The sequence below is a fragment of the Anas platyrhynchos genome, chromosome Z (genome assembly GCF_047663525.1).
Source record: "Anas platyrhynchos isolate ZD024472 breed Pekin duck chromosome Z, IASCAAS_PekinDuck_T2T, whole genome shotgun sequence".
NCBI lineage: Eukaryota > Metazoa > Chordata > Aves > Anseriformes > Anatidae > Anas > Anas platyrhynchos.
Genome location: NC_092621.1, coordinates 53,069,027 through 53,096,178, shown reverse-complemented (window position 1 = coordinate 53,096,178; position 27,152 = coordinate 53,069,027). Strand labels below are relative to the sequence as shown.

At 45.2% G+C, this 27,152-nt stretch overlaps 1 protein-coding gene and 2 long non-coding RNA genes across 21 annotated transcripts in view; 2 read left to right on the top strand and 1 right to left on the bottom strand.

Moving 5' to 3' along the window:
* The window catches only part of PSD3 (pleckstrin and Sec7 domain containing 3), a 107,887-nt gene that overhangs the window by 30,030 nt on the left and 50,705 nt on the right, over nucleotides 1-27,152 (bottom strand). For 16 of the 18 annotated variants that reach the window (XM_038169872.2, XM_072031615.1, XM_038169869.2 and 13 more), the window contains one exon: nucleotides 6,276-6,319. In XM_038169872.2, the coding sequence (XP_038025800.1) occupies nucleotides 6,276-6,319 (44 nt within the window). Of the gene's footprint in view, nucleotides 1-6,275; nucleotides 6,320-15,127; nucleotides 15,507-17,172; nucleotides 17,190-27,152 lie in introns of those variants that run through there. The other 2 variants (XM_072031623.1, XM_072031624.1) reach the window with 2 other exon arrangements.
* Nucleotides 506-14,759, top strand: LOC140000807 (uncharacterized). The gene is made up of 4 exons (XR_011806032.1): nucleotides 506-1,019; nucleotides 2,040-2,095; nucleotides 11,640-11,739; nucleotides 12,324-14,759. It is a non-coding gene; the product is annotated as an uncharacterized lncRNA (long non-coding RNA).
* On the top strand, nucleotides 22,337-26,577 carry LOC119714371 (uncharacterized). 2 transcript variants are annotated; one of them, XR_011806031.1, is made up of 4 exons: nucleotides 22,337-22,972; nucleotides 23,062-23,268; nucleotides 24,333-24,465; nucleotides 25,419-26,576. It is a non-coding gene; the product is annotated as an uncharacterized lncRNA (long non-coding RNA). The 2 variants fall into 2 exon arrangements; XR_005261494.2 differs by having other exon boundaries at nucleotides 22,342-23,268; nucleotides 25,419-26,577.

The window sequence follows — 27,152 nt, the reverse complement described above, 5'->3', positions numbered from 1 at the left end:
TACCTAATGAATGCCTTCTTGCTCGTCACAGCCAAAAGCAAAAAGGATAAAGCAACTTAGAAAATAAAGGGTGTCCACCTCTGAAAACGATAGTTTTCAGAGAAACAACGGGCCACCGAATCGGGCTGGATGTCACATCTGTAGGAATCATAGTTAGTGTCAGACTACAAAGCAGCCCTGTCTCCTTTGAAGTCCCCACACATTCCTCTCCTGGTGACTGCCCAAGGTATGACAGGGAGGCTGAAGGCTGCCATTTGAAGGATAGGGTAGAAATGCTTCTCTTAAAACCAGCACCTGACAAAAAAAATCATTAACACTTCAGTGCAATGATGGCCACTTGTGGGGGGAAGGTAAAACTTTAAATTGCTGCATTTCACTGGACCCAGATAATCGGCACCCAAAGCAAAACTTCCCAACATGCATACATTCACAGGTGTTTATCAGACGAGGAACAGCAGGAATTAGCAATTAGAAAAAATACATCAGTCCAAAAGCTCCTCTTACAACATGCTGCAACCACATCTGCCTATGCAAACGACCACCCACAGGAACATCCTCCAAGAACTGCAGGATATAGGGACGATCAGGTAACATCCCAACCTTTGCTAGCTTCCTGGGGAATTTAGCCTGACGAGATACCAGGGTAATGACCTGATATGACAACAAGGAAACCAAACCCAGATACACGGAGGCCAAATCAGTGCACTCAGCAGTGCCAGGGAACATTCCCAACTACTTGAATCTGATCACCTCTCATGTTACCTCATGCTTGGCATGGTCTAAGCCCAGCAGGCTCCCAAATAACTTCCAGCCTCAGACTCAGAATCAGTATAGCCAAGGACCACTCTTCTGTCAGAGGGTAAAACCTTTTGGCAGTATGGGTATGGGTGCTAAGTATTGACAACCAGCCTGAGAGCCTCAGAAAGATGCCAGACACTTGATTCGGTTGTGGAGAGGGTAGCTATGGTGATGCAAGATATCATCGTGGTGTGGTCTGGAAAGGTCTTCTGATTAACAAGGTGAGTCAAACTTTTTCTGGAAGATCTGATTCCTGCACGGGAGACCATTCCTTGCATCTTCCAGGCTACCTGTCTGTGTTTTTCCACTAAGAACATAGATATATGCAATTAACTATTTGCTGGTCAAAGCAATAAGGGTATCCTTGTGCACAGTTTGGTTGAAGCCCTCTCTGAAGCTAAAAAGGGGAGGAATTTCTGACAATTTTGGTTGTCCCAGCCTTTCCCAGTGCCTACTGCTCCGACTAGCTGGTGGCCAGGCCAGACCACTGTGTGGCACACACTTCTTAAATGTGTCCGTTCCAGGAGCACATTCTTTCCACCCAGTTCTCTGTGTATTTCACGGTGCCTAATCCAGACTAAAATCTTTCTTAGGGCACTAAGCACTCAAGCTGATTTGTCACATTTAAGTGCCTTGTGAATTCTGGGATCTCAGCCAAGGACACAGTGGATTTCTCCTTGTCAGCAGAGACCTACTGCAGTAAATGGCTTAGGATTTTTTGGAGTGTGCTATCTGCTTCGGATCCATGGAAGCAGGTTATCCAATACTGATCCTGTCCTCTGGGAATGTCCCTGTGCCCTCATCCAAGCAGCCACGAGAGTTGTGATGAGCAGTTACGGGGATCATGGACAGCCCTAGTCCTGGGGGTGGTGCTCTCAAATTCAGCATCTCTGGGACAGCTAAATTGTCTTCAAAAGACAAATTGCAGACAGGGCGGACAAGTACATAATGGCATCTGCTGTCCTGACAGCTGGCAGTAGAAAACAAGCCTTTAAATGGCCCTTTAAACTGACAGTGGAAATGGGACATCCTTGAGACTCAGAAGCCTCATGCACTTGTTAGACCTGGACACTCTGACAGTTCGGATGTCAAGATGCACAAGCATTACAGAGAACACGAAGGAAGGGATGAACAGCTGAGCACCTTCTATCTCCCTCTGACCCTGAATACCTAGCAGCAGCAGAGAGAAAATCAGGGGCTCTGGGACCCACTTCTTCAAATGCTTCATTTTACTTTGGCAGTCAAGAAGAAGAAGAAGGAGGACTGGGAGGAGTTTCAAAGCAGCAAAACAGTTCAGGTAATGATGGTCTTTGGTTGTGTACCCTCTGAAGTCAGACGAATAATACTGGTCAGGACTGGAGTCAGGTGGGGACTGATAAAAAGTACATGAATGCTTCTTTGCATTTGTTTGAATAGAAAACTTACATGACATGACAAGAAAAAAGACTGGGTTCATCAATTTAAAAGAAATGGCACTTAAAAAATATTCCTATGTGTAACGTATAATTATACAAATCTGTGGGACAGACAGCATTTTTATCAGGAGTGTGACTTGAGAAGCCAATGGAAAGAAGTTCCCCTTGGCATCTTTCCCAAAGGGAGGAGAGAAGAAAGGAGCACCAGGTGACTACCAGCCAACCCCTCTCTAAAACTAATCATTAAGCTGCAAGCAGGAAATATCCTAGAATTTGAGAAAAGAAATGGTAATTACAATGTAGAGAGATTTCTGGATTTGACCTAGAAAAGGGTGAGCTTCAGCACAGATGTCATTATAACCAGCTCAGTCTCAGCATCCCAGGTACTATTGGCTCAAATGCAGCCATCTAGTTTCTGCAATTTTGTAAACAGCAATTTGGGATTTCATATTATTAATTCCAAATTACTATTCGGTTTATTTTAAGATGATTATTCTATTACTCGTATCACCTGCAGCAGAAGGCAGACATAATATTACAGGCAATGGAGAACAAAGTTCACCATCACATTTCCATGCAGACATCGTGCAAACAAAACATATTTAGCTCTGGCACCTTTGAAAATCAAACTCATTTTTCTTATTCACTTGAAAGCTGACAACAACTGATGCAAAAGCCAAAGGAGAAGGAATACCTACAAAACCTGGGATGTAAAATTATAGTCAATGAGACTGAAGGGATGTTAAAAGGTCAGCTAAACCATCTCTTAATATCCATGGCTGGATCCATTCTTCATAATCCATTCTAGACAGATACTTGTAAAAACAGCTCAGGAAAATCTCCAGTGAAAGGACTTTCATAGCTTGCTCTGGCAAAACTATTTGCTGGTTTACAAGAATTATTGCTAGGTTTTTTTTATTTTTATTTTTAATGTTTAACATCGAATTCTCTTGTTTCAAATATAAGTCCATCCACAATGGGTGTGAAGAATTATTCACACCTATCTCTGCAACAGCCTTTATACACTCAAAAGAATACAACCAGGTACCTCTCATCAGTGTTAGCTTTTCTCAACATTTGTATTCACAGGATCTTGAATTCATTTAGTCTTACAGGTGATGTCAGGGCAGAACAAGACGTTCCCAACCAAGTATGAAAAAAAATCATGAAAAAATCTAGTCCCTTGGGAGACGTTTAAGAAGCACGAGAAATTATTACACGATTATCATGGCTAAATGCACCAAACTGGGGTAGTTCCAGTGACCTCAGCACACTGAAAACAGGGTGGATTGGACCAACTGGACAAAACAGTGCCTGGCTTCACTGCAGCCAGTAGGAATTTCTGCCAGCGACTTCAGTGAGGCCTGGCTACTTCGTGCTTGCAATTCAAGGAAATGAACTAAAGTCCAACAGAGAGAAGAGATCTAGAGTGGTATGCAGTGCAGAGAAAACATGGAATGGGACAAGACAGAAATCATACATATGATGGTCAATTTTCCCACACTGCTTTACTCAAGGCAGGCGGGCAAGAGGAAACAACCAGTAAATGACAGAATACCTCCTGGTAGTTCTGTTGTGAAAATTAATCAAAAACCTGGGGGGGAGTAGGTGGAAGTTTGCACTCAAGAGCTACATTTACCAGTTCTCCATGGATTCCAGGTCAGATTTGCTTATTTTATAGATCATGGCATGTGATTCCCTTCTAACCTTTTAGGGAACTGGAACCTGCAAGTACTGCAGAAAAAGGAATTCTAATGTAAATTCTCTCCCAGAGCTGTACTCGTGTTTCCTTGTTCATAAAGCATAAACGAGTATTTGTCCTACTGAATACCTGTGGAAATAGATGAGGAGCACATCTGCTGATTAAAGGTGCCACTTCTTTTGACTACAAATTTGAATTCAATGGTAGCTTTTCCTCTCAGGGGGCTTATGACTAGACTGTAATTCTACTGGAAGTGGACAGCAACCTACTTCGTATGATGACACGTGCTATCTTGTAATTAGTGCGATTAGGATCGGGTAGCAATCTTCCCCATCTCACTCATCACTGTTAGCCGTCCCTGCCCAAGGACTTACACACAGCCATTAATCCACCAATAATGCATTGCCAGAGAAGCTCTTAAACTGCTTCTCAGCTCATAAAAAACATCTTTAGATCCTCAAGGGGATTTTAGCTAAAGGAAAGGTGTTCCTTCATCTTAACAGCACCATGAGGGAGGTTATGCTGGGTTTTGCAGCCATATTTCCACACTGCCTTACCTCCCAATTCTTCCACAGCCAACTCCATCAGGGGAAGCAAAGGAATACTCTTTGGAAAGGGCAGAGAGGACCTTTCTCAGTCCTCTTGCAGCAAAACTGACCACATTTCCTTCCCACTCATCTTCCTCTGCAGCAGATCAAGAGACAGTGATTTGCCTTCTCCCTCCAGCTCAGGCAGTCCTGAGGCTGCTTGAGGTTACTTTATACCAACCCACGGCAGAGTAACAGTGAGAAATGTCTTCATGCTCCCTCTTCCAGCCATCCCTCTCAGGCCTAATCTAAAGGTACTACCTCTTCAGCTTTGTCCAGAACAAGCTGTGTTTCTCAACGTAGAAAATAATTTGCACACAAGTCCCAGCTATCTTCCTGAGTTGCATTACAACCACATCCCAAAGCCTAATTTAAGATTCTGGTTTCCCCCTCTTCTAGCCTGCTTGCATTCCTCCCCCATCCAACAATTCATTAGCAATGGATATAGTCTGGACTACGTAAATGCCAAAGAAGTTATTACCTATGCAGGACCAGGTCATCACATAAATCACCTTGACTGAAACTCACGGGAGCAGAGCCAGGCATGAGCCAGTTCCCCCCTGGAGGCTGCCCAAATCGATTAAACACAATATGGTCTCTTGCCAGGAGAAAAATTCTGATGTGAAAGTCATAACAGATTCTGCTGGGTCTAAAGCACCTCTGAGAAGGTATCCTGCAAAGCGCTCTGATCTTGTGAGGTGTGAGATTCACACAGCATGCTACAGACCCAACACATGGTTTGGGAGAATGTCTCACCCTGCTTCTTATAAGGCTCATCAGAGGTTGCACTTCCCAGTGGTTCTCATTGCCAGCACACCTTCCTCACTACCCTGACATTACCTAACACATTTCCAAAACAGGGGCTGCGATCCCAGTTGGGATAACCAGCCCTTGCAAGCAATGTTTTATGCCTTGACAAGATACTCACTTGCAGAACGTAAACTTAAGGAAGATCAGAAGTCAGAGGGCCTGCAAGACCTATGGCAGTGGTTAGGACTGCTGGCACAAAAGATGCAGTAGCATGCAGTCTTAGGAAAGAGAGGCTTCAGATAGGTAAATCCATGAAGATAGAGACATCAATCTATTTTACACCAAAATACACTGTTCTGCAAGAGGCAAGGTCTAAAGCAGACCCTTCTGCTCTGTGCTGGCATACCTTGACCACATTAAACCTAAGCACAGAGAAACGTCAATTTAACATGATTAGAAATGGAAGCTCTCTCATCTTCATTGTTTCAGTAGTTAACAAGTGTTAGTCTGTCAAAAGCGGCTAAGGATAGGGGGATATCAGATTTTGTCCTATTTATCATCTTTCATATTAGGTTGTTGTCAAGTTATCCATAATTAATCAGGAGACAAACCAAGACAATAAACCAACAGCAGGAAACTCAATCCAAGATGTGTGTTTCTATTCAGTGGTTCTGACACAATGTACTGAAAGATAAAGGGAGAAGTCAACATCTGTTTTATTTATGCAGTCACAGAACAAGAGAGGATTTAATTTCTCTCTTTTCAGGCTGAAGCTTCCTACGAAATGAAATGTCCTCTTTCCTTACAAATGCAATTGGCTCCTATCACTAACAACTCCCCTCACTGGATAAACAGATGAGGCAGTATTGCCAGGTCATTCATTAACAGAAAAGCAAAGTCATTACACACACTGGCTATCTTCTACAAGCTTTGGAGCCCACTCAGATAGTGGCACAGGAATTATAAACAGGTTACTACTCAGGTACTATTTTTAAACTCCTAAATCCCATGCAGTATACTTACACTGCCCATTCAAGCTTCTCATTCTTGATTGAATTGTAGAGAGCCTGCAAAGGGAGAGAAAGGAGATGTGATTATTTTTTACCCCTGCTTCACATACATTAATATGCTAATGAAAATTAGTAAACTAGTACGAGCAAGTGAGCTGTCTCTGATCAAGAAAGTACCATATCTGCTTATGGTAACAAAAAAGTCTTGAGAAGAAATCTCATCTAAAAAGAAATTACCAGAATACATGGTTTGAGAGTAAAGTCATTTTCTGGAACACAATTTTTCCTATATTTATTTTTAAATAACTCCACAAGTTCGCAAGATGCACAAGACTACAACCCTACACGCCACTCTGAAATTCAAGCTCAAATTTAATTATGGCTATAGTCAGTGAGATTTTTTTGCCACTGACTTTAATGGGGCCAAGATTTCATCACACAGGCTTACCAACTAAAGTATACCAGGATACCTATCCAAAGCCTTTGAGCATCACAGACACCTGAATACCTCCCCCAGTTACAGATATAAATATTCAGACATAAATAAATTCCATTTAAGTGCAAAACAGAAAAATAAACTACAAGTAACTTTTGTGTTTGAAGATGAATGTCTTAGACTGCTACCTCCTAACATAGTTATTACTTCACAAAACAGAAGCTAGTAGGCTTGATACCAAGGGTCCCAATTCTGTTGTTGATACCAGCCTGCAATGAAAAGGGTCTGGAGGATGACTTTAGCCTGGATAGATATCAGACATTTGGGATTAATTTCTTTTGAGAGGAAGCACTTGGATAAGAGCATCTGATTTGTGCTGGTATATACAATGGATAAAAGCCTGCTATTACTACAAGCTAATGGAGTTCTTCAAATAGGCCACTTGACTCAAGTGAGGTATTTTGGTATGGAACGTCCCTGATTCTCGCACTTATAATCCACATTTGTAATTTACCTTATATACATAGCTAGATTTACTCCCTCTGGCACATAACTCCTACACAGCCTTGAAATATGTTAACGTGTAGAAGAACTGTTGATGCACATGATTACCAAAAAGTAGCACATCAAGGATGAACAAATCTGAAAGTCACACACTATAGAAGCTATGACATGTTCAACAGAAACATTAGCATTTAAATAGTCTTAAGTCTGCCCCAAAACAAAAATAATTTGGAAGACTATAGAGTTGAAACTAGTCTTGTACATATGTCACCATTGAACTTGCAATGGGAATCCCATGAGTATATCTCACTGCTCATCCTGTGATCCACGGACTCCTTTCTGAATCTTGCATAGTCTATTTGAAGATCCGTAATATTCAGCTCTGTGAAAATCTGGCTTCACCAAACCATACACAAGGAGGTCAAACACGCTAGTACAACTTGCCTCATACTGATGCTATGCATTGAGCAGCTTTTAGGCAACACGTACCATAAAAGTAGGTGTCTCAGAGCATTAGAACCAAGATGATCACCAGAAGGAACCATCCCACACCATACTTTTACCAGCAGAGAGAGGACCCCACCACTCAGAGGGCTTTGCTGAGCTGCTCACAGAAACATGATGAAATATTTCCAACTCTGGAGTGTTCTCTGTCTATTTGTATTTAACCTATCTTCTCCAAATTTGTATGAGAAGCTCTGATCCAAAGGCAAACAGCCAGACAAAGGTGAAGGAAAGGGCACTGCTGGCAGTTTGTAGGCAATTTGCTTAATTTTCAGATGAGAGCTAGTAAGAGATTTTAAGAATACCCTGCAGGAAGAAAAGAAAACAAAGGGCTAACATTTGTCCTACCATGCAGCCAGCAGTCCTGCAGAATTAGATGTACCTTCATTCTTCTGCACATGCGGAAAAGCAGCACTGATTGCCTCGGGTTGCCCAATACTTATTAGAAGCCACTACATTTCTAATGAGTTGGTCGAAGCCCCATTATTACTCTTTGACTTGGCCTTTTCTTCCTACTATTATTAAAATATTCTCCTGCATTTTTTTTAAGCCAAAAATCTACTTTAAAATATAAGGTAAAGGGATAGAATTTTTTTCCCCCAGTTGGTTAGAAGAGCTTTTGAAACTTGGCCTGCCCTCAGGCATCAGAAATGCCTCTTGTTCTTCCCTGGCCCAAACACCAGATTGGGTCGCAATGTCTGAAAATGAACACCTGCCCTGTGCAGTACTGCTTTTTATGGATCTTGCTGCTAAGGAAATCTCTAAGGATCACTACAGCCAAAGAGCAGGACACATAAAAGCAGAACTCCAGATTGGTGAAGGAACAACAAATGCCCCAGGCTTTTGCCTTGTGGAAAGTGACATGTGTTTGTCCCAATCCTTAGGAAAGAGCCAGACCCTTCCTTAGGGAGTAACAGACACCAACCCAGTCATATGGCATACATCCGACAAAGGACACTGTGTCCCACGGAGCACCAAATACAGCCTCTCAGAAAGTCTCTGTTATTTACAAAAGTGGAACAGCAAATCCTAGAAAATATCCACAGCCCAGGCAGCCGTATACAGAGCACGGTCACTGAGACCTCAGCGAGCAGACCACGTAAGGGATGGTGATGTATCAGCTCCCACCCTTGCCCACCCCTCTGGCACTGGCCACACCATCTTTTTAGAGATGCTTTTCATTCCTTTCCCATCACTGTTTATACTGTAGCATTCTCCCAGTTTCTACTGGGCTCCCCCATGATCAGAAGAAAATTTTTTTTTCCTCCCTTATTTTACAGCCCAGCACCTGCTCTGTCATTTCATGGCTGTTTCCCAAGGCCCTGATTCAGACAGCAGCTCTTTTCAGCAGACATCTCTCCAGAGTATGATTAAATCAAACTTGAAGACAAACACTTAAATGCTTCGCTAAATTGTAACAGAACTGATCAGAGATTACAGTGGGAACATGACTTTAACTGTACTTGGCTAGCTGCAAGGATGGGTTTAACTAACTCATGCTTTTTGTCTAGCAAATGACAAAAGGCCCTGGTTTCAGGCATATTCACAGTTTGACAAAAATCTGAGCTTCTTACCTGTTAGCCTGCGAATTGCTTGGCCAATTTACTCTCTAAGTCAGAAAACCTCAGGCTGGACCACAGCAGGGAATGCCAGAATTAGTACTTCACTGGTCTCATCTCCCCAGCTGGACTGATACCACTTGGAAAGGAGAGACTCTTTCTCTCTCTCCCTTGTCACCCAAGGCTACTGTAAACAGCTACTCGGCAGCATCCAGTTTCACTATTTTAACTTACAAGCACTACTACCCAGACCCCCAAAACCTACTCCCTGGAGCTTCTCCTTTTCTGGGAACTGCTGATCTTTGGGTCCACTACACATGAGGCCCAGCACTCCTCTGGGCTTCCTGGAGAAAAAAGCATAGTTTGTAAGGGAGAACAAAAGAAATTAACTGGTATACAAAACAGAATAGAAAGCACCATCCTGAACACCTTTCTTAACTCCAGCGTTGTTTCCTATAGCTCCAATTTGACCCTCAACAGCCTGCAGTATAAAAAAAGAGCAAAGCGGGATTTGTTTGCAGTTGTTCATAAACAGGAAAACAAATGTGTGCTTCCTGTTTTAAAAAAGGAAGCCTGCAATTCTGTGAGAATTCACTGGATTCCATCTGTTTTCCCTTTGGTAAGCAGGTAAACTAGAAATCTAGATTTCAATAATCTCTCACCAGTTGGTAATCTTATTGCAATTGAAAAGAGAAGCAAAACCACGCAGAAAGCGCTTCTGAAAACTCCTGTTTATTTACAAAGCAGCCAAAAAAAAAAAAAAGAAAGAAAAAGAGATCGCATGCCATCCTCACCCCCCTCAAAACCCTGTCACATGCAAAAACCACTGGACCCATTTAGATAGGCTGCTCTCAGCACCTGCCGACTGCCTGCTATGCTGTGAGTCAGCCTCTGCATGCAGAAGCAGCAGACAAAAGAAAGGCACGCGCAGGTGTGAACACAGGGGTAGAGATCCAGGGAAATACCAGGGTACTCATCCAGGTAAATAGTTTAGGCAACAAGAAGGGGCAGACTCCCAAATCCTGGCCAGCAGAGCACAAGGAGCCGAAGAGCTCCTGGAGCAAGGCATGAGCCCTTCCTTTGAAAGGCAACGCAGGGCAGAGAAAGTCTGCTTCAAGAACCTAAGTGCTAGTTTCTGGTCACATTTGCACACATGGGTCCTTCCAGAAAAGCTTGCCAAGAAGGAAGGAAATGCGCCACAGGTATTTCTCACACCTGCTCTGTGCACAAATGGGAAGGTGCCATAAATGCTTGTCATGAGCGGGTAAACAGGCAAAAACAAAACCAACTTTGGGGAGCTGGGATCGCCCAGCCAGCTTTCCCTGGTATTTGTTTCTCAGGCACTCTGCCAACACCCAGTTTTGCCCTGATTTCTGAAGTCGCTGCTGGGGGAATGGCCATCTGACCGCTACAGGAGATGCAGCAGGTGACCTCTGCAGCTCCCACCAGGCAGGAGAGGGATGCACTCATGCTCTCAGAGCCAGCCCCCTGCCAGCCTCCCCCTGCAGCTGCTGTCAGAAGGAGCCCTGCCGGAGAATGTGTCTTCTTCTTCCAGCTGGTTGCGGCACTGTCAGGCTCAGGAAGCCAAGGGAGCCCCAGACACAGCCCCAGACAGAGATGTGCTCCTCCTGTCCGCCACCCCAGAGACAGGGAAGCTGGCAGGTATGGGGAGGAGGCAGGAAAGAGCAGTCTGTGTGCGTCCTGAAACAAGTCAAAGTCAGGAACATCTCTGTCACCTGTCTGTGCTGTGGGAACAGCGTGAACCACGCTCTCCTCTCCCGACCAGCCTGTGCGCCGATGCAGCTCCGCACGCCTCCCATTCAGTTCAGCTCCCGTCCACCAGCTCTGCCCCCAGGACCGTGGCAGCCAGCCAGGCACCAGCCCAGCTCCCACCGTGCAGGATTTACTGGAGGGAGGACACACAACGTTAAGAGGCAGAGCCCTATAAAACAGATTAGGGAAGCCACAAATACCAGACATCACAGATACCTGCACGCAGGTCTGATAGGTGTTGTACTCAGCATGCAGGTCCCTTGAACCAGCGTGTCTCTGTGTCACAGCCTCCTCAGGCAGGAATGGAGTGGGATGCACTGCTATAAAACACCCTTGGTTTGCTGCTTACGCCTCTACCCCAAAGGCTGACCCTCCCCTAGAGCTGTTACTTGCATTTAGATCCACATTACGTTGCCATTTTCTATTCCCCAGCCTCCCCCCAAAATTCAGATCTTGAAATTTTCTCCTCTTGCCATGCACGGATCTGTAACACCTGGCGAGGCAAGTATACGGGCTCTGAGCACCAAGTGCCTGTAGCATCTTGCCAGCCTCAAAATCTGCTCACGCCCAGCGCCTTACCCCCTCTTTCTCTTTCTGACAGGGGTGCAGCCAGGATGCCAGAGCAGTACCCCAGGAAGGCCATGGGTTAGTACGTGGCGTGGCACGTCTGCTGACACCTCTCTCAATTGCAAATTCCACTGGTTTGTACAACAAACATTCTTCTAACAAGCCGGCATACATTATTCATAAAACAGCACAGAGCTGTTCAGCAGCATATGGAACCGATGAATGTTGTTTTGGTGTGGGTGGAGATAGGGTTGATAGGAATGTTTTAGGGGGAAGGAAAAGAGATCATTTCACCCAGGGAATTTCAAGTGCGTCACCAACTGGAGGAGAACATTTCTAAGAGAAAACTCCTCTGTTAAAAAATCTGGTTTGTATGGAGAGAAGGGGGGGTGGGGAGGAAGGGAAAAAAAAAAAGGAAGGAAAGATTGTGCCAGATACATCATCGTCACAAAACAGAAAAGGGTGGTTAGCTGGGGCTCCCAAGAGCCAAGAAATTAATGCCACACAAGAAATGCTTCCTCTGTAATCTTGATACATTGGTATTGCTAGAAAGATTTGTTCTGTACTTGCTGGAGTGTTTCATCAATGTTACTGGTAAAGGCAGTACACTGAATTATTAAGAGTGAACAGAGAAAAAGGCTGGAGAAGTGTTTCTTGATAGCGGAGCACCTGCACAGACTGTTTCAGAAACTGTTTTATTATCCTTGCACATTTGCAGGCAGGACCTGTACAGGCACTGTGCGATTCAGCCCATGGTTGCAGGGAAACAGTGCCTGTCGGGAGGAGAGACTGCTGAGCACGGCACATCGCACGGAAGATCCTGAGATCCTCCAACTCACCTTGCCTGCAGCCTGGGTTTGAGACTACCCTCCTGAGAATAATGGCACATCGATCCACAACATCCTTTTCACGGGTTCTCCTGCTGCCCTGAGACTGTGATGTCTGCCTGTAATACACCCAGGATGGATTACACAGTGGACCCTGTGCATATAGAAGTGTACGTGTGTCCACAGAAGCATTTCCTGATGTTTTTAAAGGAGGTGATGGCTCCCCGGGCTAACTTCTTTGACACAGGTAGCAGGTATATGCCATATGCAGGCACCATGTTGGTGCCTCGTTCACACCAGCCACAGCACAAGAGCACATAATACTCTCCAGATTAGCAAAACAGGCTGTGATGCGAGTGCAAAATACCCATGGAACGTGGCTCTGGGGCACAAATAGGTTAAACAGCAGAAGCAGTCACAGAAACAGGTCTTGAGCATTGTAGTCCTTTTGTATGGGGAACAGAACTTAAAAAATAAAAAGCCTAGAACTGAGGACATTTTGTGCGAGGTGATGTACAGGCACGCACACATGGGCTTCACTGACGAAAAGACATCCTTTGCCACGCTACACAGTGGCAATAACTTCTAGATTTTCAGGTGTCTTCCACCGAGACAGCAGCACTGAAGAGCCAAAACTCAAGCATAAACCAGATCTCTAAATCATAGATGGTCAGATGAGGAACAGAATAGGGAACAGACATACGGAAAGAATGGGGCTGCCTCAAATCACACGTCTCTGATCAATGGTAGAGCCAAAAATACAAATCTCATCCAAAATCCTGTCTACAAGAAAAGTTACAGGCCGCGCTGGGGACAAAAGGGGGAAATAGGCAAGAGGAATACACAGCCCATGCAGGCTTCTAGTCTTAGCTGGGCAGGTACCACTGATGGGCATGTAAGGATCACCTCAGCCCTCCATAATATCCCCTTTACAGGTCCTATGTACTTGACAGATACAAATATCTTGCTACTAAACAAAGATACAGCTCTATAAACAAAATCAAAGCTGCAGTACGCTTCCCAGCTGCTTGAGCTAGGCAGGTGAGAAGTGGCTTTCTCCCTCACCACAACCCACTGCGCCCAGCACTCAGGGGGCAGAAATGGGAATCCCACAGAGGAATGAGCACAGAGCAATCATCACTGCAGTAGCAGCTACGGGTGTCAGACATCACCCCTGGGAGTCCTGCTCTGAGGACGTTACACCATGTGCACACAGTGGTCACAAAACCCAGGAGGGGGCACAGAGGTGCAGAGACTGTGTTTCACCCAGAGCCAAAAGACCCAAGTTTCTGCCATACGCGGAGACTTCACATGTATGCATCCTCCCACCAAATACACCAGAATTTTTCACATGCCTAAGGTGAAATTGCTTACAAGAGCATGGTCCTAAAGCAATTGTAAGATCCACCCCTCACTTTGGCATTTTCCAGAGTAGCAGTACCAAAGTAACACACTGCATCAGCTACAGCCCCAAAATAGTGGCCACGCTATTCCTCTGCCACAACCTTACCGTTACATTATTTCCTAGTCATGGTGAAATTAAGCCTCCAAAATGGTAATTCCTAGAACTAGAGTGAATAAAATATTTATTTCTGCTTGCAGTACTCTGATGAAAGCTCTGCAGCTGAGACTCTGAAATAGCACACAACTTGTAATCTGGCACAGGGTGATCTGCTAGGAAGTACTGTGCAGCATGAGGACGTTTTCACCGTACCGAAGGAGGCTTCTCTCAGGACAGATATGGGATTTAGCAAAGGGACAGCACAGGTTGATCCATGTGTCTGCCTGCATGCAAACAAGCAGGCAGACACAAGACACGGTTGATTAAACGCCTTTGGCTGTTATTCTGAAATACTTCAGCCTCATTCAGCACACCTCAGCAAACGGTTTTATCTTCTAATCCCAAGGCAAAAATCAATTTGCAGCAGGAATGAAATTAGAGGAATTAGAGGTCACTGCATAAAGTTCATCTAATCCTTGGAAACACAGAGAGCTTTGGGAGGGAGACAGGTATTAAAGCTCTTGCCAGAGGTTCCCAGGTGCCTCTCAGGAGTGACGGAATGAGGGAAAATGCGATACTGCATGAAGTGGGGGCTGTTCGCCTAGGAACCAAACTGCACCGGGCGAGGAAATGCTGAACGCAGCCACCGTAGCAGCTGGGCATAGCCCGTGCTACCGACTGTTAGACAAACAATAATGTATTCCCGTAAGCGCACGAGTGATGCGTCCCTAATAAATACTTGATGGCAATATTTAATCACGCAAGCAAGCGAGATGATGTTTTTATCTAGCACCCACCTACTAAAACATCAAGCTGCAGAGAAAGAGCAAAAACTATTTTTTGCTGGGGAAAACAATTCCCATTAGAGGGATAACCCCAAGGACATTACTTGCAAACTCAGGTACCTTTCCTGGGAGCAGAGCTCCAATTAGCATTCTCACTAGCAAGTTTTCACTGTGTACTACTGCATCGAGCACAGTGAAAGGCATTCCTGTAAAACCTGATCGCTATCATACACACCAAACCTTTTCCACCTTCAGCCTCCCCTTAAGCCTAAAGATCTTTTCTGACTTGACAGCAACTCCGTGATCACTGCAGATTATCCGGAGCCCTTCATTCCTGCAGAGCATAATCTTTTCAGCATCATCACCTTCATTCTTAGCAGAGAGAAACACTGAATATTTAGCCATTTACCTTGCTTTCTTTAGTAGAGAACTCAGAGGAGTTGGAGATTTTCATAGATTTTGACCGATGGGACTGCCGCCAGAGAGATTCTTCTCGGGAGTATTTCACTGAACCTGTGGCTCTCACCCGGACTTTGCTGGTGCTCTGAACACTGTTAACTCCAATCATCTCCAAAAAGTGACGGTATGGGATGGGGGAGAAGAAAGCTAATGGCACTTCCCAATCCCCTGCAGAGGAATTGGAAAAGGTCAAGTCTGGAGAGCCCAGGCTCAAGCAATCAGTGTTTGCTTAAAACGCACTAGGCTGTTTCCTCCAGCATCTTCAGGCACACTGTTTGGAGCCAGCCTGATTGTTCCAGGCATTGCTCACGTCACTGGATAGGAAAAAAAAAAAAAAGGAAAAGAAAAAGAAGAGGACAGAAACTCCACCCCTGCTCCACTCCCCTCTCTAGCTTAGACGCCCCCTTCATACACACACCGACGGTGAGAGGCAGAGAGGAGGAGAGAAAGATGCTGGAACAAATGCCAGCAGATCAAGCAAGAGATTCATTTTCAGTTCACACGGCCACACTTCCCTGCCTGCAGTGGCCTGCCACGCTCATTACTGTCTTCAGTAACAAAGGACACCGTAAAGAGAGCCTTCAGTCACCTGCCAGCTACAGGCTCCTGGGTGTTAGAAATACTGACGGGTTCCCAAAGCACTGGAGAAACAAGTGAAAGCCCACAACACCACAACAAAAGTTCTGGGAAGCACCCAAGCCCCACAGAGATGCCCGCTGTCCATCCTCAGAGAGATTCAACAACTCAAGTGTTTAGCCAGAGCCCTCAGGGTGCCCTCCTGGGCTAAGGGAGCGGGCCAGCACTCCCACACACTCAGACGGGCTGGAGGGAAAGAGGTCACCTTTCACAAGGTGACCAGGGCAGGGTTGTGAGCAAGCAGACAGGGGCCAGTTCCCCCCCTTGGGGCTACGGGGGACCACAACCACACCACCCTGCAAACAAATCGCATCCCCCGATTTCTGCGCTGCCTGGAGCTGCTCTCCCCCGCGCAGGGGGCGAGGGGAGGCCGGCACCAATGGCAGCCGGATAAGTCAGCAGGGGTGGGTGCGCCGTGTAAGGGAGAAGAGAGATGTTTACCTCAACGTTGCAAAAGCACCATCATTTCTGGTTGCTGGAGACCCGGAGCGCTGCAGACTGCGCATCGCCATGGCAACATGCTACGGTGAGGGAGACCTACTATGCTCGGCGCCGGCCGTGGCAGCGACGGCACATGCTGGGGCAGGTGGAGCAGCCCGTGCCAGCGCCAAGGCAGGAGGACACGAGGCGGACCTGGCCCTTGAACTCAGAAAAGGGAAGCAGGTTGCCTAAAGAAGCACGAGGAGCTGGGAGATTGAACGGCTCAGGGACCTCGGCCTGCCCCATGCCGCCAGCCTGCAGGGCAAGGCCAGGCCAGCAGTAGGATCACAAGCCGTAGGGACCCCATAGCACCATGTCCCACTCCCATGTGGCACGTCACACCACATGCCCAGACCCCTCAGAGGAGGGGAAGCCCCCTTGAGACCCCCTCCACCCCTGACGGCCGTCTGGAGGGGCCCCATCCCACGCCCCAGTCACATTTGGTGTCAGCAGAGCCACGCCGAGGCAGAGCCAGAGCTTGTTTAGCCCCTGTCATGTGTGCTGCAGCACCCAGGAGTAAACAAGAAGCAGATGAACCGAGTGGGCGTTTTCCCTAGATACACCTGCCAAGCCTCTTGCAATCTGGGATTTACAGCCTCAGCGGACAAGTGACTAGACAGCCACGTTGTGCTCCGAGGTGCATTTCTGCTTGTGGAAAACACCGCTCCCCCCCTCCCCAGCACCCTTCAGCAGCCACCTTTTGCTTGCGTTACCCCCAGGGATGCTGCAGACACCAGTCCTGCCCACAGACCACGATCACTGCAGGCAATCCTGAAGGGCAACACTTGGTGAAGAGGGGAACAAAGAGCCCCACTGAGCCAGGTGCTGATTCCCCACAGATCCTGCCTCTGGCCAGCTGGACTACTGACTTCTTCCCACCTGGCCAAGAAGCAAAATGCGTTCCTAACTCCATGGCAGTCTCGCAAGCTCACCCCCACCTCACGTGTTAGGATCAAATTGCAGGTGTGCTCCAGCCTCCGTACACAAACCTGACGTTGTCAGGGGATACCCGAAGGAACAGAAGGCCGCTCTGCTCTGGCAGCAATCAGCTGCGTGCTCGAAGCTATTTGCACCATTTCCCAGAAACCATTACTTAACCCAACTGAAATTATCCACTGCTAGTGGAAAAGCTTTTCAAAGAAAATATCATCTTAGTGGAAATTTTCATTGCAATCAAACAGCTCCAGATGAGCTAAGCAGCAGGTCCCGACAGGTGCTACGTAAATGGCCACAAATCACTCCCTAACCTACAGGCCCCCTGCCTAGGCAGATTATTCTTGCTCTCAGATTTATAAGGCCACCTCCCCAAGCACCCTCAACACATCCAAAATAATTATATTCCTTAAATACCACACATAGACCTAGGCCACCGTGCATTATGCAGAGCAATTTCATTATTAAACACAAGTTATACCAAATCACAGCAACATTTTTCATTTCTCTTCCCTTACCCACAACACAGTACCATCAACGCTGCCCCAGTGTCGCAGCTCACTATCTATCACCCTCCAAGCCAAGATTAGCAGCTCCCCAGGCAGGATGGGAACCTTAATTCACAAGGGATCGGGTCTGGTTCAGCTGTAACCAAGCAGCAGTCCAAAACACCCAGGGTGAGAGGTCACATCTTGTTCAATTTTACTCCCCCTCCCAGCCAGAGCATGGAAAACACCTGTCAGCTCATGCTCTCCAATAAAGAAAACACCTTGAGATCATGCTTTATGAAGCCTTAAATGTCTTAAGCCCAGGGATTTGTCTATTGCTCCACTGTCTCTAATTTTCATCTGTAAGTTATAACACAGTCTTGTAGTCCTGACTGAGCAAGTAGATCTGTGTACACAGTGACTGCTCTTCCTCTTCAGAAAGACCACTTCTGAACATTAGAGAGGTTCCACCATTTTAGAAATTAACATGCATACAGGATTGATTTGTGTCTGTAACTGAGCAACAGAATTTCTGAGGGAGAAGGGAAGTGGGTTGTTGACAGAAAAGGGGACAGAAGGAATTTCTTTAACGAGGGGCTGATATGACTATGCAATACCGGAAAAAAAAAATAAAAAAAATCAAAGCCATCTGCACCCAGGGGAATCTCCAGTAGTGGCAAGAAGCCACGATCTTCCCCTTGATCAGAGGCCAGCAAAGAGGTAGTAGGAAAGGAGCAAGATGGAGATATTCAGCTGGCATTTGGTCGGAACAGTTCAGTAACACCACTGGGGTGACTGAAAGGATGGTGACCCTATTTATGGACACTTCCTACCAGCACCTCCAAGAGCAAACCATAAATCAGCAAGAGAATTTGAAACTTTAGGCCAAAGCAGATGAAGGGAGGGGGGAGCAGAGTCTCTGCAGTTCTTTCCATCTCACCGTTTCAAAACTATCCAAAAGCTTTTCACCTGTCACAGACAGTGGCAGAGTACATCACCCATACAGGTAACAGGCAGCCGTGCCAACTTCCTATGCAATAAGCTCCTTCCCATCTCTTCCTCCCACCAGGTTTCACTGACTCAGTCAGGGCCAAATATACCCAGTCCTCACTTTGTCCTCCTAATGTTATTCAGCAAATAACAACAAAAGAAGAAAACCTGAGGAATTCAAAGTGACATTCAATATTGGCTTTTAGCTACCAAACCCAAGGACCAAGTTATTGTGTCTGAAGAACTTCAGTGTCCTCAGACAAAGCCACAAGAATCCATTAGTATCATTTAAGCCTGATCCCAGTGACAACAATACCCCCAACAAAAGCTAACAAAATACATACACACATCAATTACCTAAAATGTACTCTCAAGAGCCAGTAATAACATATTTGTGCAGCACAGGAAAGCAGCAGTATTTAATACCACTATTAAATACTGTTGTTTGTTAAATAAACAGCATTAAATCTCTCATAAGATTGCTTTCCTTCTTCCTTCATCCCTGTTTTTTTCTTCTCCCCAAAACAGACGTGCAGTTAATTCCGCTGGATCAAATACTAATACATGATGGCTACAGAACTACAGCTCAACAACTGATCAACAGTGACATTATTGAACTGACATTACTGTGATATTAAGATAATGATTTCTGAGGTCTGCTAACCAGGGGGAGCTGACAACCAAGATTAAATCTTAATGTCTCCCAACAGCCATCCCTGTAAATAGCAGAAATACTAGAGCAATCACTTTGTTTCTACATACATAAGCAATCACGTCTACAAGGAACCCTAACAGGGTAACAGCACGTTTCGTGTATGGTGGGAGAATGGCAGATATTGACAGGAAATTTCAAAATTAATCTCCAAATTAACTACCTAGCTTTTCCCAATAGATAGTCCTGTTCTCCGCTGACCACAGTAGATCTTTATAGTGACATTTATGGAGCTGCTGGGTTTTACCCCAATCTGAGTGAATTTACCAGCAAAAAAAAAAAAACACTCACTGATGTCCTCAAGAAAGAATTTTGTGCTTTCTTATGACTTATGTAGTAGTGCATACACCTTTGCTATAGATTCTGAAGGAATCCCTGAAGATTATTCTGATTTCTGTTACAATATGGAAAGTAATCCTTACAATGGAAAGCAGTCAAACTACTACAGCCTAGAAAGCTATCCCATTTCAACTAAGCCATTCAAACTGCAAGAGCATGTGCTTTTAGACCACTTCAACCATGAAGCAAAGCACATCAACTTACAGTACCAGGAAAATACAAGCCTTGCTCCCAAGAGGTTAACTCAAGAAGGTAAAGTTTTACTCTATGTGAGAAGCAGGCTAAAAGCACATCTGTGATCAGCTGACTTGTAGTCACAGACACTAGTCTTTACAACTGACCTTTTACATCAGTAAGTCACCAAAAAGCAAGCTGAGAGATAAAACCACATTGGCTGGTGGAAGACCAAATCAATCCTGCTATCTCTCTCTCCAGGATTCTTTTGAGCCAAAAGAAATCTGTCCCAAGATGAAGTGGCCTGCTGAGAATGATGGGAGACTACAAGTTTAGTGAAAAAAAGCTCCTGGATAAGAACAGTGGTGCAAAGGAACCACACCTCCTTTATCCTGATCAGCATTACAAGTGAAGAGATGCAGTTACCTAACTTGATTTTCCTTACAGCATATCCCTACACAGCTCAGTGTCACAGACTGCATTTCCTAGCTAAGCAGTATAGTCTCCGGAGGGGAAAAAAGTCTCCTCTAGCATCCTTCTTTTGGGAGCTACTGTCTATTTTAAATTGTGCTGGCAGAAACAAATGGAGCCATACAACAAGCGTCAACTATCAGAGACCACCAAGTTCCTTAAGTTAAAGCTAACAGATGTAGCTACACAAAAGAGCAGCATCCCAAGCAAATCCATAAAACCATGAAAAAACCCTACCGTCCTAAGTAGATGTGACAGAAACCCGCAGTGATGCAAATCAAACATGGTTGCAAAGCCAACAGACTCTCCCTGTCAGCTGCAAACAAACCGTGCCTCTGTACCTGCAGCGAGCATGCTTACAGCCAACAACATTTAAATAAACCCTCTGCCACCCAGCACGCCCCCAGACATTGCATGAAAAGAAAAACAACCACCCCTTAATGCTTCCCTCTGATTCAGAGACAGCAAACACAACAATAGCAAAAATTAAATAAAATAAAAAAATAATTGAGGCCACTCTGAGAGCCACAAAAGTTTGACGTGGGTGTTGCTGGCACTGGAAGGAGCAGCCCAAGGGGGGGTACACAGGCACAGCCTCTGGCATCCCTGTCCTCCACAAATGCATGTGGCTATGGAGGGGTGTCTGGCTGCCTTGGCCCAGCCACAGGAGAAATCCAACGTAGTCCTCATGACGCCTGCCAAACACCATCTGTCAGCAGGGCAGGAAGGAGTCATCTTGGATTTGCCCTCTGTTTTCACCAGGATCTTACGAATACTTTGTCACACAAGGAAGCATGACCTCAGAAGGAAACTAAGCGCTCATTTTAACATTAAAAAAAATTATATATATATATATACACACACACACATCAAAATTCAAGCAGCAACACGGTGCTCTTGCTTGAAAAGAAACAGTGTAACTGGGTCAGAGAGAGAGTAATCCAATGTCATTTTAAAAGTGAGATGACTAACAGGAGGCATGAGTACCAAAGATTTATATGGCAATAATTCCAAAACTGGTGGAAGTAATGTTTTCTCCCTTTCTTTTTCTTCCTTTTTTTTTTTTTTAAATATGGTATAAATTATATTCCTACTCCTCCTTCTCTCGAGTTGCAGTACAGAACTAAAATTTCAAGCAGATCAGTGGGTGGAAGATCAAAGAATGTTTTTCAGAATTTGTTTTCTACCTACATGGAGGTGGGAGTAATATGTCATAGGGACCAAAATGTATGTGTGACATTGTATTAGAGATTTCCCAGCTCGAAAAGAGCCTAAAGCTCCTTCTTTAAGGTGGCAGAGAGCAGCACTGCTCAAGACCAGCATTCTGTACCCTTCACACTGACAGCACAAGGAATGGGAAGCTCTACACGGAGACATTCGTCCTCGGGAGCTGCTAAGCATTTTGGCTAAACCAGAGAGTAACTGACAGCCTTGGCCATCTGACAGGATGGAGAAGCTAAACATCATATGATTCACTTGCCTGATCAACTTGGACAATTCGCTACTGAGACTTTGCCTCCACAGATGAAAATTAACCCCCCAAACGCTCATTAGGAGCCTGGTATTAAGCCACATAATTGCGGCAAGTACTAATGGAAAGGGTCTTAGCTGACCCTGCTTGGGTTTCACTCCTTGCTGACACAAAAGCCTGATGGGCTAGGCAATATCTTCTGAGTAACTATCTGAATGCATAGAAATAAAAGGTTGGAGAAGGAAAAATAAGTCAGAGAAATGCAGGCAATGAAAGCAGAAACATGCCCGCCCTGAAACGCCTGCTTCCTAGCAAGATAAGCAATTCCCTGCACCACCCCTGGACCACTGAGAGGAATTATTATTCCTGGATCACCATCACACAATCTTACATTTAAGCCTTTTCAAGAGTTTCACTTCCCCTGCTCAGAGAAAGAAACTCAGTGGAGAGCATTAGACTTTTGCTGTTATCTTATATTGCTTTCCTAGACTTAATACTTAGGCTTGTTTGACTTCAGAGAGTGCACAGATTTCAGATTTTTCTCTTTACATGAATTGAGCCAAATTCCTGGAACACAAGAAGAAAATAGATGTGTATGTCACCCAGGCAGGTAGGTGTCAGGACCTCTGTTACTAGCAGATCCCAAAGCAATGCGTGTATCACCATAACCTGGCTTAATTCACAGTTCTGCACGGGCATGCTTTAGCTGGTTACTATCCCTGCAGAGGATAAGCTACAACATCCAGAATCATAAGCCAAGGGAAACGAAGGTTACCACAGAAGAAAGGTCCTTACTGAGGATGGAGAAGACCGAAGGCAATCTGAGTGTTCCCTTCAGTCACTGTTACTGTGGCTCTTCAGTGACTGAAAGGAAAGTATGTTTTCACAAACAACTGTTAAAGACATGGATTAATGTTTTATCCTGCATTCCCTGACTTTTAGACTGCTGGATTAGACTCAGTTGTTTCCTAGCAGCTGAAAGAGGCCTTCAGCAACAGATCCTTCATTTCAAACAGATAAGAAATGGCTGCCCCAGAAACACTATCCCAGCAGAAACATTTTAAAAAAGGAAAAACTTCATCCTGGAGGCAAACCAAGGAGGTAAGGCCCGATTCCTGCCAAGCAGAATTCCAACTCTCCTAGCAGAGCACAGACATTTCATCCCCTCCGCCCCCCTGCTTTGCCCACAGCTGCACCGTGCCCCAGCAATAAACGCTACCCTTCTGGGGCCCTTCTGGCACGCCGCTACAAACTCCCTTCTCGGTGAATTCATCAGGCTCGCTTTTCCATTCAGCAATAGCAGGAAGGTGGAAAGTCCTTGCCGAAGAGCCTCAGACACAAAAGGATAAAGTGCAGAGACTACAGATGAGGGCAGTTACAGCATATACAGCAGTCTGGTAAGTGTGACTTCTTCTGGGTAAATAAGAGGGGAGAAAAAAGTTAGCTACCTGACATTCAACCCCCTTCTCTCCACGAGACACCTGAAATGATGGGAATGGATCAAGAATGAAAAATAAAATAAAATAAAAGAGAAATAAAAGAGATCAACTCTTTTAATGAAGTGTTTGCTTTGGAGGGCTTTTTTGGGGGGGAGATGAGGAGCGGGGGAGACGGTGAAATAGGAGACAAAGGCAGTGGCAAAAAAAAAAAATAATAATACAACAATCATTGATTAAAGTGCAAGGAACTGACAGCAAAATGAGATAAACTCTACCTTGCAGCTTCTATAGGAAATTGCATATCCCAGGAGTCCTGATCAAGAATTCAAATCATTTAGGAAATTAAGGGGGACTGGCTCTTCAGGAAAGTTCGGCAGCAGCAACTCCCACTTAATTTGGTCACTTCATTACAGCACTTCTCCAGGAGACAGAGCAGATCTTTCATGCAGGAATGTAGTCTTATCTCCACAGCAGTCCCTCCTGGGACAGCTCTTGCAAAGTCACTGCAGAGCACCCCGGCTCCCTCAGGCTGGTGAAGCTGCCTGACACCACTCTGGTGCAGAGCCATCACCTTCCACCTGAAGGCACAGATCTGGGCACACCTCACACCCAGTGCTCACGCTGGGGGGCAATGCAGCCACCAGTCAGCACAAGAGAGCACAGCCAGAAGTAGATGCTTTTCAAGCCAATCTCATGAAGCCCAACACTGAAGACGACAACGGCTATGTAACAGACTACCATCAGTGGAGATAGTATGGCAACACCAGATTAAAGCTCACAGGCCTTGGCACTCCTTGCAAGGCTTCGACTCATCACAGTGAAGGGATCTGTGCAACAGACCAAAGCTGAAAGGAAAACATTGCTAGTAATTCAAGATTCACCTCGCACAGCTCGATACAATAGAAAACTATCTGTATGCTTGGAGTGTGACAGTTCAGAGTCAAAGGACAGGAGTTTCAAAAAGTTTTCTTGCCTTTGAAAAACTTCACTCTCAATAACCTTAATCTGTCTGGATTCAACAGGCCTGAATCACCTTGTACACCAGTCAGCCAAACAGAGATACCACTGATTTACACCGAAGAGAATCGCAGCTTGGGATGCTGGTTCTCACTTGCAAGGAGTTGTTCCAGTCTGAAGGCCTATGGGAACTTTGGAGTAAGTATAAACAACCATTCTCGGGCCTGTATGCACTGACAGCACACAATGGACATCAAGCCACTGTCTCCACTTCTGGTCTTTACTAGCAGGTGACAGCAGATGCGTGACAGACAGTCAAACCAGAGCTAGGATAGAATAAAAGGGAAGGTGCATGTATCTGTGCATGTATCTGCCTGCCCAGCAAAGAACTGAATATATGCACACTGCAAGCAGATCCCATGGGGAGAGCCACGCTGTTAGTCAGCTTGGCATATCTGCCGTTGTGGGTCCCAACTTTAAAAACAACCTCAGGCCTAACAGGAGGAGGGAGGAAGACAAAAAAAATAAATAGATAAACCATCGTATAGATGAATGTACAAAATGAAACTCCTTTCACTATTAAAGACAGAAGGACACAGAGCAAGTGATGTATTAGCATTCCTCATTTCCCTTCTAGCCAGAATAAAATCCCTGTTCCCAAAGCACTATCAGGGACACACAGAATCAAGTCCTGAACTACAAGGCCTTATGGTGTTTACCAAACTGCCCTTATTGCTGGGGTGAAAACAAACAAACAAACAAAAAAAAAAAAAAACCACAATACAACAGAGGTCTGGTTCCTTCATGTGGGAGCAATGAGATCCCACATCCAAAGTTTTCAGAGGCTGATTACAATTAGAATAGGCAACTGTCTCTCCTCACACGTTCATGTCTGCCCACTGAAAGTCTCTTTTCCTACGAAATAAACAAAATAAACACTCAAGGCTGCAGTGGAAGTAAGGGTAATAGGAGTGACTGAAGACATTTGACTTCTGCTTGTGTGTTTACTGTTCTGCATGTCTCAACTGGGACTTGCAGCTCTGACTCTGTACTGAGCCACCTGTACTTGCTCTGTACTGAGCAAGTGTTACAGAGAGCTTCCCAAGTCCTGCATGAAGCATTTGTCTAAGATTTCCCCCCTTTTCTTTCAGTGCCAGCACTGCTCAGCTTTGTACAGGGGCTTGGCTATGCACAGCTGCAGAGTTTCATTCAGTGATGCAATGCCCACCTCAGTGCTACAAAGAGAACACGGAAAGATGGAAGAGGCAGAAAAGCACAATTGCTTCCCAGCCACATCTACGCCACTCACCAGTGGGTGCTGAGCATCTCGCTCCCGCAGGGGCACACTGCCACCCTGTGGAAATGGTCCTTGCTCTCCCAGACAACTTCAGAAGGGCTGTGGGGAGTCAGCCTGCAGCCTCCTCACATCAGCTGTCCTGCTAATGCACCAGCGAGCCAAACGCGCTTCAGCACTGTGCTGAAGCAGGGCTCCGTGAATTAAATTTATTGACAGTAATGCAAATTTAATTTCTGCTAAATCTTGGTAATCACATATCTAGTGTCAGGCTGGCTGCTGCGGGCACAGTAATGTAGCTATTGAAACACACATTTACTGCCACTCGCTCGACTTCCCTCCACTAGCGAATTAAAACAATGAGCAGCAGAATGTCTGCAAACCTTCAGACAAGCCATATGAAAGACCAGTATTGGTTTCCACCTCTGTCCCCAGAGCATTAGGGCAGCACGCAGAAAAGGGCAGCATGCCTCAAACGAAGCAGGACACTGGCACCAGGTTTCTTGCAAAACATCCCAAGTCCCAGTCCCTGGCTTTCCGTGGGCTGGCAAAGAGCCAGGCAGTCTTAGCACTAGACTGAAGGTCAGCAATAAACACCAAGATTCAGCCCCGACTGTGTACTTCTGTCAGCATGAAAATAAACAGCAGGTGAGCACCAGTGGAAACCTCTCCTCAGTACACTCAGAAGGTTATTTAAACACAGCCTGGAGACCTATTTATTCAATAAGGGCTGCAATTAGCCTGCAAATTAATCTCAACACATCTCTCTATGGCAGACTGAGAAATGAACTTTGTTGGGAAAAAAAAAATAAATTAAGTGATGCTGCTGATAGACAAGCACGCTGCACCCACATTTTAAAAATAAATACATTAAATCTAAAATCAAGGGGTTTGAGTTTACATTCCTAACTAATAAACTGAGGTGGGAGGGACTAACAAAAAGCTCCTGAAAACGTTGGAGAAACTGAAGAAACTGCCAATAGTATAAAAAACTCTGCCACTTGTAATTGTGCAGGTGCATCTGCATTTCACAATAGGCCTGAAAAAAATAAAAATAAAAAAAAAAAAACAGAACAGGAGGAACTCTTGATTTACTTCAGTAGGCTTTGGGTCAGATCTCGGATGCAGCAACCTCTCATTACTATTTCCATTACCAAAAAAATTACGATGTCTAGTATATGCGCTCCTCTCCTCATTCAAACAGACTGCTGTTTCATGCCAACAGTCACACAAAAGAGAAACGAAACAGTCTCATTATTATTGACAATGAAACAAGATTTGTCCTGCTCTGCCTCTTTCACAGCTCTTCAGATTTAACTCCTGCCATAAACTTAATGAACAAAACCTGAAGCAAAGCAGTCTGTACCAGACAGCACACTGTAATCTGAAATTACATCTGCTCTAATGTGAAAACCCCAAAGCACCTTTGATGAAAAAACACACGCCTTCCAGATATGCAGTTCAGGATTAGTCCTTACATATTCAATAGTCAGAACCAGCTGGCTGCCTTCTCTCTGATTGAATCAGGAGACAGAAGCCTGGGACTGCCTGACCACCCGACCTTACAGGACGTATGGCTCTGGAGATGGTT